Source organism: Nanorana parkeri, unplaced genomic scaffold, assembly GCF_000935625.1.
Source record: "Nanorana parkeri isolate BGI_ZX_2015 unplaced genomic scaffold, ASM93562v1 scaffold2024, whole genome shotgun sequence".
NCBI classification, from domain to species: domain Eukaryota; kingdom Metazoa; phylum Chordata; class Amphibia; order Anura; family Dicroglossidae; genus Nanorana; species Nanorana parkeri.
In genome coordinates this window covers 102,905-119,509 of record NW_017308292.1, presented here as the reverse complement: position 1 = coordinate 119,509, position 16,605 = coordinate 102,905, and the positions used below count along the sequence as shown (strand labels likewise).

At 45.9% G+C, this 16,605-nt stretch overlaps 1 protein-coding gene across 3 annotated transcripts in view; it reads right to left on the bottom strand.

Annotated features, from left to right (window-relative positions):
• DHX8 (DEAH-box helicase 8) overlaps positions 1–16,605 on the bottom strand; it is a 103,427-nt gene that overhangs the window by 8,737 nt on the left and 78,085 nt on the right. For all 3 annotated transcript variants that reach the window (XM_018572421.1, XM_018572419.1, XM_018572422.1), the window contains exons 18-21: positions 16,361–16,516; positions 13,195–13,332; positions 10,603–10,731; positions 6,950–7,146 (exon numbers count right to left, since the gene is read on the bottom strand). In XM_018572421.1, the coding sequence (XP_018427923.1) occupies positions 6,950–7,146; positions 10,603–10,731; positions 13,195–13,332; positions 16,361–16,516 (620 nt within the window). The remainder of the gene's footprint in view (positions 1–6,949; positions 7,147–10,602; positions 10,732–13,194; positions 13,333–16,360; positions 16,517–16,605) is intronic.

Genomic DNA, 16,605 nt, shown 5'->3' with positions numbered 1-16,605 from the left:
AAGACAGCCTAGGGGCGGCCCCTGCTGGTGGCCAAACCCCCCACTTGCTGACAAGTCTCCAGTAAGTAACAAGCAGTTAGGAGTGTACACCCCATAAAAGAGGGCGGGACCTGTGTCCTTCAATGAACGGAGAGAAAAGGATTTTACGGTGAGTACAAAAATCCTATTTTCTCTCCCGTTCATTGAAGGACACAGGGCAACAGATCGTAGATCCTGAATGGTAGGGACGTCACCAAGCAGTACACACTGAGGGATGGGCAACAACAACCAAACACCCAAAGGACCCCTCAAAGAGCCGCCTGCAACACTTTGCGCCCCAAACCAGCATCCGCCAATGCCAAAACATCCACCTTGTGAAACTTAACAAAAGGTGTGGACAGAAGACCACAAAGCGGCCCCACAAACCTGAGAAGCAGAGGTCCCATGACGGAAGGCCCAGGAAGCCCCAACAGCCCCAATAGAATGGGCACTGATAGGGAAAGGAGGCTCACGCCCCTTAACGGCGTACGCCTAAACAACAACAATACGAATCCACCGAGAAACGTAAGACGCCGAAGCGGCCCTTACGAGGGTCCTCCGTGAGCACGAACAAGGAATCTGACTCACGGAAGGAAGCCGTAGCTTCCAAATAAAACCGAAGAGCGCGAACCACATCCAAACAGTGCAGCGCTCTTTCCTTCCCATGAATCGGTTTCTAGCATGGAGAAGGCAAGACAATGTCCTCATTCAGATGGAACGCCGACACAACCTAAGGCAGGAAGGCCGGCTTAGGACGGAGAACCGCCTTGTCCCTATGAAGAACCAGCAACGGCGACTTGCTGGACAAGGCAGCCAACTCAAGACACCCGTCGAACTGAAGTGATGGCAACCAAAAAGGCCACTTTTTGTGACAAGGACAAAAGCGGAATCTCCCATAGAGGCTCAATAGGAGATTCCTGCAACACCGAAAGCACCAGCCTCAGATCCCACGGCGCCAAAGGCGGGCGGACAGGGGGAACAATACGCGTAACCCCCTGAACAAAAGCACAAACTAAGGCAGTAGACGCCAAGGGCCGTTGGAAAAGCACAGTCAATGCAGAAATTTGGCCCTGCACCGTGCTCAAGGCCAACCCTTGAGTCACCCCGCGCTGCAAAAAAGCAAGAACTCTGCTGATCGAGAACAAATGCGGAGACAGCCCCAGCCTCACACCAGGCAAAATAGGCCCTCCACGTGCGATGGTAAATCTTCCTAGAACCGCATTGCGTGCCCTGAGCATCGTGGAAAATGACCGCATCGGGCAACCCCCAGTCCTTCAGGACCTGCCTCTCAACAGCCACGCCGTAAAAGCCAGCGACTGAAAAGAAGGATGGAACACAGATCCCTGGGACAGAAGATCCGGATGCAGAGGCAGCCACCAGGGGGCGTCCACCACCAGCTGAACCACGACTGCGTACCACGCTCTCCGAGGCCAAACTGGGGCCACCAGGAGGACGGTGATGTGTTCAGCCGCGATCCGTCGCAGAAGCAGAGTCAACAGGTACAGTGGAGGAAAGGCATAAAATCAGACCGTAAGGCTTCCAGGGAGCCACTAGGGCATCCAGAGCCGGGCTACGATCTCTCTACCTTCCAGTTGCGTCGAGACGCCAGAAGGTCCACATCCGGCGACCCCCAGTGAAGACAAAGCTGATGAAAAATGTCTGGGTGTAGGGACCATACTCCCGGGTCCACCGACAGGCGACTGAGGCAGCCGACCTGCCAATTGTCTACCCCCGGAATGTAAACCGCCAAGAGGGCCAGAACCTGACTCTCCGCCCAGGAGAGGATCCTGGACACCCCTCGACCCGCAGCTACCCTTTTGGAGCCGCCCTGGCGGTTGATGTACGCCACTGCGGTGGCGTAGTCTGACTGGACCCGAACCGACAGACCCCCGAAGGCGGGTTCGCCCAATGAAGGAGTGTTCATTATTCTCTGTGTTCAGGGACAAGTCCCACTGCAACAGGATGTCCCTCCGAAGAGTCCTGGCATGGTGCGGTGCAAGGGGCCCCGCCTCGAAGGAGGCCACCAGGAGGCCCAGGACCTGCATGCAAAAGTGAAAGGACGACCACCAGCGAGTCTGCAGACGCACGCTGGAATGGAGTTTCAGGAGCTAGTCCTGAGGAAGAAAAACTCGGGCCACAACGGAGTCCAGAACCAGGCCCAGGTACTCGTCGTGGGGGAAGACACCATACGAGACTGCGGGAAGTTCAGGATCCATCCGGGCTCCCCCAAGGACCGCACAGTGACCCCCAGAGAAGAGTGCAACACTGCCCGCAGAAGATCGTCCAGATACCCCACGATCGAGATGCACCGGTAACGCAACAGCGCCAGAACCATAGGCTAACGCCTTGTAGAACACCCGCGGGGCCGACGCCAGGCCAAAAAGGCAGTGCTACACACTGGAAGTGCTCTTCCCGCACCTCGAGACACTATCGCTGGTGAGACACAAATGGACACCTGAAGGTAGGCATCTTTGACGACCATGGAGGCCAGCAGATCCCCTTGACTGAGACACGCCCCTATGGACCTTATAGACTCCATCCGAAACAGACGGACCCGCACAAAAGTGTTCAAACGTTTGAGGTCCAGGATGGGCCGAACCCCCTCTTTCTTGGGCACGGTAAACAGGTTCGGATTAACACCCCTTGAACCTTACCAAGGCCGGAACCGGCACAAGCACCCCCTGGGACAAGAGGTCTGCCACAGCGTGGTGGAGATCCGCCAAGCGCGGAGAGGAAAGCCGTGTGTTGGATGGGAAAAACCTGTTGGACGGAACAGAAATCTGATCTTCTAGCCTGAAGAACCCAGCTCCCGGACCCTAGTGTCGGAGACACGAGCCAACCAAGAATCCGCATAGAGTCGAAGACGCCCACCCACCCTGGAGTCCAGTGGTGGGGCCAGGCCTACATGCGCACAGTGGCTTGGCAGGCCCAAGCTGCCAGGAACGTTCAGCAGTCCGGGAAGGAGGAGGGTTGGAGAGCATACCGCCCTTCTGAGGGCAGGGAGGCCGACAAGCCATTAGTGAGCGGAGAAGGTGGGACCAGGCTGCCGACGAAGTTCCTCCTTCCGCGGCCGAGGTAAAAAAGGGTACACATACCCCCAGCCAAATTCGTAAATGAGCTCATCTAAGATGGTGCCAAACGATCCCCGGTAAGGGAAATCCCCGACAGAGCATACACGGAAGCCAGAGCAGCCGACCAGCACGCCAACCAAGTAACCAGTGAAGCGGAACCGCCGACAGTGTCGACCCCACCGCGACCAGGGCAGAGTTGCAGACACACCTACAGTCCTGCACCCACTGTTCCTACAACCCTACATAAGCAGGAAAACGTCTGTCACCGCTAATCGCTGATGCAACACCTGTGCCCGCTCCGTCAAGTCCGAGAGGCCAAGGCAGAAGCCAGGCCCGGACGCATAGAGGCACCCGAAACGGAGTACATGGTCCGCAAAACCGCCTCCGATCGGTGGGGTCCTAAAGGGAAGGGAAGACTGCCCTGATAGAACGGAAGCCACGGAGACCAAAGGACAACGGGTCAAGCAGGGAGTGTATGGGAAGACCTGACATCCCTCAGCATACGCCCCAAACTGAACTGGAGGAAGCGTAGAAGACTCGGGGCCTCCACAATGGTAGGTATCACCCTGATGGAAAGAATCAGAGCAGAGACCGAGGCACGCTCCCGATGAAAAGGGAGGCGCCCGACGCACCCTCACCACCAGATCTAGAGGGGTAGCAACCCCCTAGGCAGGATGGGCTGAAGTCGCAGGGATGGAAACCTCCCCGACTCCACGGAAGGAACAGGGGGAAGGGGACGGCAGAGCGTGCGCAGCCGGGAGCCCTACGTCAACGAGCGCCCAAAAGCGACACAAAAAATTCAGCCCCAGCAGACGATAAAGGACCCTGCAAGGGTACCGCAGCACCCACAGGGCAGACCAGCCACCCAAGACCTCGAAGGGAGCAAAGGCGACCAGTAAGTGGTGCACGCACAGGCCGCACCAAGGGAACAGGAAGTATCCACTGGCGGAAGCACGTAGCCCCATTAATAGCCAGCCCGCAGTCGGCTGGCACCAGGAACAGAACTTACAACCCGGAAAAACAACGGAGGGTCGTCGTGCAGCCAAGATCCCGGACGTGTCGCGCCACCAGCGGAACCGAGTAATGGACCGCAGAGGGATTGTCCCCGCGTCCATGGACACCGCCCACAGATAATAAATGCCCCAACACACTGACAGCACAGTAGGAGGAAGGGACCCCAGTACTTACGACCCCTGGCCCCGGTGTGCACTGTCCCAGCAAAGGGAGATGTATTCTCCCCCAGCATGAGCTCTCCAGCAGTCAGATCTGCATCCAGCTCATTCACCCGCAGACCGGAAGTGATGTCACATGGGAAGGGCAAGCCGCCCTCAACCAAGATGGCGGCCGCGGCATCCGGACTAGGCAGGAGTAGAAGCCGGGGCCTCGATTTGTGCGGCTGCCCCGAACGGGCACCGAAAACGGAATGACATGCGGCCGAAGCAGCCAGCTAGGCCGCAATAGAAGCCGGGGCCTCGATTTTCAGCCGCCCCGAAAAACGGAACGTACATGAGTCCGCGGCAGCCAGCTAGGTCGCAATAGAAACCGGGACCTCGATTGTCGGCCTCCCGAACGGGCGACAGCAACCCCAGCAGCAGCCACTCCCAGGCACACCTCCAGGACCATCCGTGTCCCCAGGCCAGGTCTGCCAATACTGCAAGACCAGGCACACCAGCCGACAGGCTGCTCAGCATGGAGGAAAAGGGAGGGGGGCCGAGGCACGCGAGGGAACCTCGGAACCCAGCAGAACACCTCGCCAGAGCCCACAGCTACCTACATCCAGGCAGCCCGACAGAGCCTACTTACGACCTCCAGACAGGTAGCTTCCAGGAGACCCTCCGCACAGCCGCAGACAGACCCCCCACATACATACCGCATCCAGGGGGGAAACCGCCGGACCGTGAACCACCGCCATCCAGAGGGGCGACGACTCCTGGGAACCCACAGGCACATAAACCCCCTTCCTGTCAAGGCCATTTTTCAGTATACAGCACTGTGATAATTTGACTGACATTTATTCAGTCATACAATGCTGTAGTGAAATTTTATATAATTTTTTGGGGGGACACAGAGCTTTCTTTTGGTGGTATTTAATCACCAAATCATTCAGTACTAATGAAAAAAGTACTGAAAATTATGAAAAAAAAGCAAACCTGTTTTCCTTTCTATGAAACATTTATTAATAATCAAGTTTTTAATAAAAGATGGGGTTACGTTGGGTAAATAGACACCAAACACATCAAGCTTTAAAATTGCGCGAGCCCATGAAATCGCAAAAAAAACTACCATATCTAATATTTTATTACGCTTAACTTTATTACTATCACATAAGGGGCTAATATGTGATAATATAGGGGCCCCCTATGTGATAGCAAATATACAATGACAGGTTTACACATCACTTCCACCTTCAGAGATCGGAGGAGAGATCAGCAAGTGGTAGAATGCTGATCTCTCCTCTGTTTTTCAGTGTAAGCAGCTGCTGTGCAGGTCCTGGGCCCACATGAGGGACAGCGAAGCCTGGGATAACCAGCAGTGGCACACGCTGTTTGGCACCACGCAAGCGATTTGGCGGCTCTACAGCTTGTATGGAACAGCCGGAAACCTTGCGGGATTTTGCTCACATGCAAGCAGAAAAAAAAAAAAAGGAGGTACATGTACGTTTATCCGCTGATAGAAGCTTGCCATCTGTCCGTTTATTTACAACAGGCGGACGGCAAGCAGTTAAAAAGGAACTCCAGGAAAAAGTTTTCCTAACCCTTGCAGTAGGCCTACTCCCCACTGCAAGGGTTAACTGCTCATTTTTGTCTAGGTTAAAAAAAAAATTATACTCACCTGAACCGTGGAGCAGGTTTGATCTTAGACCGGTCTAAGGTCGAGTAAATCATCACGTCTATACACAGCGTATAGACGCAAGGATGCCAAGGAACATTCCGATGCTGCAGCGTAGGAAGAGAGAGGTTGGAAGGAGCGCTGTGACAGCTGGCCAGCTTGGAGCTTCGGGTGAGTATAACTTTATTTTTGAACCTAGACAAAACAAGAACTTAACCCTTGTAGTAGGGGGTAGCCCCACTGCCAGGGTTAATAAAAAATGTTTCCTGGAGTTTCTTTAACTAGTTTTTGCTACCGCCAATCATTCTATACATGCAGTCCCTTACCCATAACACCCTAAAGATGCATATAGGTATATATAGTATGTATTTATGTATGTGAGATATGGACCCTAGATTGTAAGTTGGAAAATGAATTGAAAATGCACATGAATAGTATGTAAAATGCTGCGTAAATTGATGGCGCTATATAAATGTCTGTCATAAATAAATTCCTGGCTCTAGTGGGCATAGTTTGTGTTTAACGCTAGCAGAAATCAATCACAAAGCTCCCCTTCACAGACCTACTTGAAGAGTCGACTAATAAAAATTGTAGGGAAGTAGGACTTGGTTTTCTTCTGCGCCGAGTTCCAGAAAGCTAAGCATAAATAGTGTGCAGTGGTCAATCATCTGAAACATAGGTCTGAGTGGGCAGGAAGGCTAAATAGAGGAAATCCTTTTATCGTAGCTCCTTTTGGCAAATATTAAGGGCATTGGAGTATATGTACGACTTACTGTATGCCTCAGTACTGACTACATAAGATGAACTGCAAAAAGTGGCTGCCTCACCCAGAAAAACCTTTACAAGCAATACAAAAGGTGGTGACCGGTGTTATAAGAGAAACCATTATCTAAAATAATACGGTTTATGTTATGTACAATCATTCCTATACGTAAAAGCATGATTCAGGGTCACACTTAAGACATTTAAATTGCACCTAACAAATTAAATGACTGGGTACAATATATTCAGATTTGCCTTTTCAAACATACCTGTCCATTATGCCCAACATTTGTTTGCGAATATCTTGAGCACGCCTCAGGGAACGAGCTTGAATAAAGTTTTCGTAGCACCAGGGGTTGGAAAACTTGTTGTTCTTCCAGGAGTTGTACACGGCCAGCAATGTCAGGTGGTCTCCTTCAGTCTGGTGGAATTTTGCCTTCTTCTGGTCTGCAAGTGCTTGTTTGTCCTGCAGGTGAATAGTCAACCATGAATCAGTTTTCACCTTCTTGCTATTGGTGTACCTTCACACAAAGTCTTTCACTAGAACCACTTGCTGGTAAATTCTTTTAACCTGGCATTATAAAGCTTCTGACACATTTCTGTTCTCCAAGTGAATGGTGAATAAATACTTTTAAAGCATTCAAATGACCTTGTAGTATACAGTATAGACATTTAGTTTTTTCCCCCCTATTTTTTTAACTTGGATCCTTCAAATAATGCATTTTCTGTCCCTGGGTTCCTACACTAGTTCCTACACTCCCCGCTCTCTATGGAGGCTGCCATGGTGGTCACCCAGGCTGTTCACCTGATTTTAGACTACAAAGAGATCTTCCTCTAGTCATCTTCATTTACATGGGTGGAGGGAAACTGGTAGTTTGCAGAAGACAGATAAGATTATTTGTACTTTCAATTTAGCTTACAGGAAGTGACAAGGACATGACACTTCTGGCAAAATCAACAAGTATGTTCATGTTCCTGCTGAACAAGTCCTTAGCCAGAAAAAAAGGAAATGAATTCAGCCATAACATTGGTTGAAAAATTGACCTTTACTGAACGAAGTGGTGTCCACAGTGTCACAAACAGCTCAAATTTCAGCAGGACTCAACAAAAATCAAGAAGTACATGACCAATTTAACTACCTCCCGGCCGGCCGTTGTGTAAAAACGGCTGTCCGGGAGCTTCCTGGATGTAACATGCCATGTATATAAGGCCTGTTAGTCCCGACCACTCGTGCGCGAGCAGGAAAGACACGAAATGTAAAAAACGCTAGCAATGCTATAGAGCCGGCGGATCCCTTGTATAAGGTCCCGGTATGTGCGCCCCCCCTCCGCGGCTCCTGGGCTCCTCTGTGACTGGTGCGAGCCCGGGACCAGCATAGTGCCTCTCCGACAGGGGATGAAATCCCCTCTCCGGTGTCAGAATGCAGAAGTGATGTATATTACATCACTTCCACATTCTCGTGTCACTCTCCAGCTTCAGATGCTGGAGAGAAGCTGCTTCATCTGCTTCTTCAGGGGGGTCCTAAGTGACAGTGGTCTTGGAGACCCCTGATGTCTCCATAAAGAGGACCTGTCGCATAGGCGGGTTTCTTAGCCCCCTCTGTGATAGCAATAAAGTTAGGTTAACAAAAAAAAAAAATATTAGGAAAAAAATGATATAAAATTAATTTCAGTGCAGCGTTGCATGACAGAATAAATGTCAAAGTACCGCAGCGCTGAATGGCCTGGCCAGGAAGGGGGTCTAAACCCCTTGTCAGCAAGTGGTTAAGGACTGGTAAGCTGCAACATATAAAATTTTTGTTCCTGGCTTTGGATATCTTTTAAACATTTCAATATTCTTAAACAACTAAATGAGCCTTAAAACAAACCCTTACAGATCTCTGGAGCAATTCAAATGCATCTAACCCTTAAATTGTATATTGAAATGCTTTACTTTTTAATATAGTATGTTGTCAACTTCCTTCTTTTTCAATTGAACTCTTAATTACTAGCAAATACTTGGTGATACTGCCAGTTCCCATCTCTTACTGAAGCATGTAGGCCATGCCAAGCAGGGAAGCAGATTGCTGCTAATGTGGTCAGTTTGTGCCCGTCAGCTTGCTAACCAAAACTATAGGACCCCATGCCGATACACAGCGTGAACAGCATCAAGGCAACACCCTCTGCTCAGCCTTGTTCTAAATCGATTGCCAGCGGCTCCAAGCATGAGCCTCACAGTCAAATCTCCATCAGTGATTGGCCCTTTAAAAGGCAGTGTAGCTATCTTTGCTGTCTTCTATTCATGCGGCTCCACAGGGAACGCATTACTGTTCATCCCCTCCATTTCCCAACAGTTGCTGACATCACTCTACTGCCATCCTCAAGCATTAGACAAGATGCTGTGTTGCAATTTGACCATGGAATTAAAACAAATTTAGAGAAAACATTTTTACAAAGGGGTTTATTTTTTTTTTAAATTGGTCATTAGGATGATTTTATTTTTTTTAGATATGATGCAAAAAACTTATGTAATTGTCTATGGTACTTCAGACAGTGGAATGATAAAAGAGTGAAGGGGGGGGTAAGATGAGGGAACACTGGCTATACCCTTATCCTCCTGTGCACTTGAATATTAGCAATGGAATACTTCAGCAGCAGCTGTATAACAGTACAAGGAGATGACCGACTGTGCCAAACGGTGGTGTTTTTAAGGTGACAACATTATAGTTTTTATTTGGGGGTGATTGTTGTGTGCCTACTGCTATTAATAAACTATTATGATGCAATAAAAATATTTGTATTAAAAAATGCTGTGGCCGTTTATGTAACCACTTTTTGGACCATTTTTAAGGCAGCGCTCATTTTTTCTCTCTTGGTCCTCCCTCGCCTCCTCCTTAGTCTCACTCATGGAATATTAGTCATTTATTTAATTGTAGTCATACATATTCATACTCCATTCTTACGTTCTCCTACAAGATTTTCGCATATTGTAGTTTACCACACTGGTTACTTTTTTATGTGTAACCTGTGCTAGTTCCTCTTTTTTTTCTGTGTTAAATCTTTTTGGATTATTTTGTTTACAAAATAAGAAAAACTTTGTAAATGTTAAAAACAAAGTTAATAAAGATTATCTGATAACCCCCCCACCCCCCAAACTAGAGGGTTGCGGAGTCACTGCTGGCATGAGAGAGAGCTCAGATGCTGACAGAAAGGGCTTTTGCGCTTCTGCTGTAAAGTTCAGCATTTAGTCCAGGGTGCCGGCAGCTACATTGGTCAGTGAAGGCTTGTTTTAAAATACAGTATAATATAAATACTTGCATGTCCATAGCCTGCCAACAAATTTGCTTTTAAAGTGAACCTTTACTCCCTTTGGCTAAAAATCACATCTTGATGGAGCTCTCCATGCTGATATGAAATCAACTTACATTCATTAAACATATATTCTCATTTTACTTACAATTTCTTGTTTTCTACTTCCTGGTTCTCTTTGGCATGGCAAGTGATGTAATCGTGCGCAAGCATTGCATCCTGGGAAGATTACATCATCAGAGCATTGACAGGAAATCTCACGAGATCTCAGGGAAAGGCATTTTCCTCCCCTGAGTTGATGTACATAGTCACATGTCCTAGTCACATGCGCCAGAGTTCCAGGAAGGGAGATGGATTAATCTGGCCTTAGTAATAATGGCCACTGTAAGAAGAATGGAGAGGAAAAGAAAAACAAGGTATGCAAAGAAAAAAAAGCCTGCAATTATCTAAAAGTACCTGTTTGTAGATCGTCATTACTAAACATTTCAAAAGGTGCTTTTGTTGTTATTTTGAAGATAAGGGTAAAGTTCCTCTTTAAGATTAGTGTATTAATACCAGTTTAAAAACCTTTGCTTCTGTTTGCACCAAAATTTCAGTGTTATGTGCATGATTAAACACCAAGTTTTGCTTTGTACCTTAGGTCTGTAGAACACATTCTGAACAGACAGCATAGACACAATGGTCAGCATCTCTTCACTGCAGCCAAGATGTACAGACATGATGAGCATTTTACACAGCATGGGCTCCAGGGGGAATTCTGCCATCTGAAAAGGAAAGCTTAAGTAATGAGAAGGAAAATATAATTGTTCTTTGGATCACGGTCTACAAAAAGCAGAAGAGCCCATTTTCAGCTTTCAGTTGTAGGTACCGTATTTTTCGCTTCATAAGACGCACTCTCCCCCCCCCCCCCCCCAAAAAGAAAAGGGGGGGGGGGGGGGGGGAAATGTGTGTGCGTCTTATGGAGCGAACCCCTATCGCCCAAGACATGCAGTTTTTTTTGTACATTTAGTCCTGCTAAAGCAGAGCTAAATGTATAGTAGGAGCCACTGCTCGTTTAATACGAGTGACCTAATCAGATTACTCGTATTAAAACCGAGCAGCGGCGATCGAGATCACCATAGAGCCGACGAAGAACGGACGTTCTTCATCTGCTCTCTGTGATCACTGAGACCGTGGCGTCATAATCACAGCGCCACCTGTCTCAGCGGTCACTAACTGCAGCTTCTGTCACAGAAGCTATGACAGAAGCTCCAGTCTGTTCAGTGCTCCATAAGGCACACCGGACCTCCCTGCGTCCCATGGTCCGGTGCGCCTCATGGAGCGCAAAATACGGCAATTAATTGCTTTTTCTTTTTAATTCAAGCAGCACAGTTAAATGCTCTAAGACAGAATTACCAATTACTTACAGTTGAAAGGAAAAGTTTGTGAACCTTGTGACGTTCCTGGAACCCTTTTGCCCCCAAGGCTCCACTTTTGACCACATAATGTTTGCAATTTGTATTTTTTTTTATTGTTCACCATTTTCTGAGACATTGCGTGCGTGCATTATGCTCACCACTGCTGTGACTGGGCCCTTAGGGTGTTGGTGCACCGCAGGGCACCAAACACATGTAATGTGCATTACCACATTGTGTGTTTAAGGCCTCATATACATGGCTGGAAAGGGCTGTGCAGTGTAAAGAATGAGCGGATTTCTGCACATGGGAGTCACCGGAAATATCGGAATCCTCCCACTGTGTGGCTGCGATCTTCTCTGCATCCCCTATGATCCCCACTACCTCTGCTGCTACAGGTGGGGGTGGGTTTGTTGACATTTGTTATGAATGGCTTCAGCAACCATATTTATTGCAGAAATGAACATGCAGCCTATGTAAGCCACCCCGACTTGGACAGCTAGAAGCAATTCTGTTCTGCCGTGTACCTTACGTTGGTATAAGCGAAAGGGTTAAAGTCTAAGTCCAGCCATTTATTAAAATGTTGTAGAGTGCAGATTTTCCTTCTCTTCCTCCTCCTGTCACCCCAGAACAGGAAATACAGTAGGGGTAGAGGTTGTCCCTGGGACAGTAAGGCACAGGAATAAAAAGACTGTTCTAAACTAAAAATTGACTTTTTTTTTTTCCTGTCCTGAGAGCAAGTGAGGTGGAAACCTCCCCTACAGGGACATGTCAGCAATAAAACTGACAGAGGCTAAAGCCCTTACAGGCACTAGTCAAAACAAAATATGTTTTGGCTGAAATTTCGCTTTAAAAAGCAGAACCAAGTCTTTGGGATCCTTTGGGGGCCATAATTTGCAAGAATGTGCAGCAAATCTGCACATCATGGCACAATTACTTTAAAAAATGCCCACTTCCAGCGATACAATATGGCCAATTCCCCTTTGCCACACCCTTGACATTTTTTCCCGGTCCTCTTCCAGGTTCAGAGTCTTTGGCCATCTTGACTGGCAGGGCAGGGATGTGCATTGAGGCATGCCAAGAGGCATATACACTAAACTGTGCCTGTGTGGCTATCAGTGTACAATTAGAAGACAAGTTGTTAGCAGGCAGGGAAAGAGCTTTTACAGCAAAAGATAGGGGGGAATTGATTAAATAGACTCCAGGAAAGACGACTCGTAACTCCAGGCAAAAACCTTAACTGTCGCTTCTTGAAGAAATGGTCATGGGGACTTCTTCCGTAGCGATTGATTTGTTAGGTGATGCTCCAGTTTCATACAGCCCCAAAACAAGCACAGATGTAAACAGTTGTGAACTTTCATAAAAAACACGAGCAAAACAGGTGCACATCTGCAAAAATGATCTAAGAGGCTAAAACAGTCGCAATAGCTTTGATAAAAATCCCCCCAGATTTTCATAAACAAGATCTTAGTTCCGCTGTAAGCCATAGTAATATATCAATTATCAAGCTACACCCATAAAATATTATGTTCCTACAGCTTTTCATGGTTTAAACAATAAATGTAATTAGTGGATTAAGTATGCCCACTCTTCCCTTAAACTAGTAGAACCTGCTATGTTGACAGTTTTTTCAACCAATACATTTATGTAGCTGCTGATTAGAACTGTGCAGCAATTTGTAGGTATTTTGGCCCATTATACACAAAAATGCTTTCATTTATGTGCATTTTAAAAGTCTTTTTAGAACACCCTTTTTTCAGGCCACACAACAGCATTTGAAAAAGGACAGATGTGAGGGAACATTGTACAAAATTACCACTGAGAAACACTTACTCTTCGCCCTAATCGTGTAAGTAGGCCTTCATCATCTAGTGCTCCAAGTGTATATAACTGTTCCATAGCTGTGATGAGAGTCTCCATAGGTGGGGCATCCATGAAGTCGAAAGACAACAAATCATTTATTCCCATAGCCTTAAAATAAAGACAGACTAGGATTAATTTTAGACTTGCAAGAGACAAACTAAGAAACAGCTGTGGGATAACAAAGCTCAACAAACAAACCTACACAAAAAAACTAGTTTGCAAAAGGTTTTATTCCCGACCTTTGAATCTTGCAAATTGAAGGCGCAACTGGAAAAATAAGTCTCATGGCAGAGTTAACAGCATGGAAATTTAAATATTAATCTACTAGCATTCCAGAAAATTGGAAATTTCAAAATGAACCCCTACCCGTGTAATGAAGCCCACAGGAGACAAGAAAAATTGAGGACCTCTGCCTATGGGCTTTTGATCGCCTGAGAATTGCTGCTCTTTGCCAAAATGTAAATGGGAGCACAAAAGTAGCATGAAGCAAGTACAGCAAGTACAGCTCAGTTAATTGTTTAAAAAGAAAATCTGGATGTATTCCTAATGCACAGAATATTACTGGATATTGAGTTCTTATAGGTATATTAACCCCTTCATGACTGAGGCCCCCCCCCCCCACCACCATTTTTTGCACCCATGTTATATTCCACATTTAGGCCTGAAAATTACTTGAAACCCCCAAACATTATATATTTTCTGAAAGCCAAGACCATATAGAATAAAATGGTGGCAGTTGCAAATTTTTATGTTGCACCATATTAGCACAACTTATCAAACCCCAAAATTTAGTGACAGAATGCACTTAAATGCCCCAAAACACAATAAAATACCCATTTGTTTAATAAAATATAAAAGATGGTTACAACAAGTAAATGATACCCAGCATGCCCAGGTTAATAATTGCGTGCATTTGTGAAACAGGACAAAATTCAGTACCCCAAAAAGTCCATAGACGACGCTTTAAAAGTCCCCACAGGTCATCAGTTTAGAGATATCCAAAAATACTGGCCCTAGAATTATTGCTCTCACTCCAGCGTGCGCGGCAATACCCAACATGTGTAGCGCGTTTGTCGTTTTCATATCTAGGCACACCCGACGTGTGTTTATGTTAAGACGGGTATCTTTTTTTTTTCACTCTGACTGACTATGAAAGAAAGAGAATAACTGCATGGCAGGCTTTTCTCTTTTATAATTGTAGTGTGCACCTCTTTTGGGACACCAGAGCACAAGCTCCTGCAATGCAGAGAAACGTGAACAGCCCAGCACCCACTGCGCAGCATTGCAGAATTCCCTAATAGTTCACTACTGGCACTTAGGGGTCTGTTTATTGTGTTGCAGGGAAGCAAGCATTCTGAATGCCACCCAAACGCACCTTGCTGATGTAGATCACTTGCAGCACACTAAAGGTGAAACTGTGCATTGTCAAAAAAGGTGCAAGCCTGGATTTATGGGCCACTGAGGTGCATTGCCAACCCATTCACTTTGAATAGGCTGCCTAACAAAGCACACAACACATAAATTAACATGCATACATTACTGCAATGCACCTCAAAAGTTAGGTGTGTACCTAGCCTAATTATTTTCACACAAGATTCACACATTTTCAAATACAATCCAATTAAAAAAATGTGGGAATCGTGAGTGAAAGTTTTACTCTTGCGTGAAAACATTTATTAACCCCTTTGTGACGGGAGACGTACACTGTACGTCCAGCCACAAAGGGACCAAATGACTTGTCACGTACACTGTACGTGACGAGTTATTTGCTGCTTTAGAGGGCTGTTAACCGCTGAAAATCAGCTTTTAACATTCATTAATGGAATGCCATTACTACAGAGGCATTCATTAATGAAAGGGTTAACCTTTTTCAGACACCCGATACCTTAATATCGGGTGTCTGAGAGTCAAAGCAGAGGGACACAGATGCCAGCTTTTGCCGGCATTCTGACAGCTCGTATAGATCGAGAGAGATATCTCTCTCAAGCTATACTGGCTTTTTTTCTTTCATGGATACATAATGTGTCTATTCCTACAATGTATCTATTCCTGGAAGAAGAATGTTTCAGTTTGCTGATCGTTGTTGCAACAATCAGAAAACCTATAGTGACAGCTGAATCCTGAACTGCTGCAGGATCAGTGTCACTAACTTATTATCGGCTGTTCTGAAGTTTGAAGCAGCCTGATAATAACCAAAAATGTATTAATTTATCAAGCAGTAACAGTGAGATTAATTCACAATGACTGCTTGATATAATTAAATAAATAAAATACAATTTTTAAGTTTAAAAAAAAGTGAAAAGTGTAAAAAAAAAAAAAAATGTGAAAAGGGTAAAAAAAAAATAAATGTGTAAAAAAAAAAATAAAATAAGGGACAAATAAATGAATGTATTTATTGCATTTTTTTAGCTGTGCTGGTGTTGTAAAAAAAATACTACAAATCAAAACTGGGAAAAAAGTGTTTTTTTAAACTTTTTTTTCCTCTTTTTTTATATTTTATTTGTCCTAAGTGAGGCGTTAGACACACATATGTGATATAAATATGTAGCCCTATCTGTCCTCTAAAAAACAATATATAATATGTGTGGGTGCACTTTGTAAGAAAGTATATTGCTGACGTGGAAGAATCACACAGCAAAAATGTCAAAAGTGTGTCAGTCATTTACGAACAGAAACTAAAAACAAGCTCAGTCATGAAGGGGTTAATAGACCCCATAATGTTCAAGTATTTATGGATGAAGTGCATACACATGAAGAGGACTAATATAAAATCTGACCAATGTTACAAAACATTGGGAGGCCGAGGAAACAACACATAACCTGTCAAACAAACATGACTGACAGGTTATGTGAGCAGGCTTTCCCCCTATTACTCAGCATTTTCTGTGGCATTATGCAAAGAACAAGCTAAAGGACACTGCAGTCTACACCTCATTCTGCATTTTGTGGATGAAAAGTAGAAGGAAGGCATAATGTGGAGTATTTACTGCAATGTCCTACGAATAGTTACATCTCCTTCTCCATTATAATTCGCCCCTATACGTGGACATGTCACTATCACATTTAGATCTACATATTACATAAGCATACAACAAAGCCATGCTCGCAAAGACATATACAGATTACAAAGTCTTACCTTAAGTGATAACACCGTGCTAGCCAAATTTGTTCTTTGGATCTCAGGTACATTGGTAGTAAGCATCTCATCACGATAGGCCCGCTCAGTGTAAAGTCTGTAGCACTTCCCAGGACCTGTTCTTCCTGCCCTGCCTGCACGTTGTTTAGCTTGTGCCTGTCAACCAGAAAATAAGAGTGTTTTAAACAATCCATTTTATGATCAGCTCTTAATTACAAATGTATTTGGACAGAGTGGATAAGAGT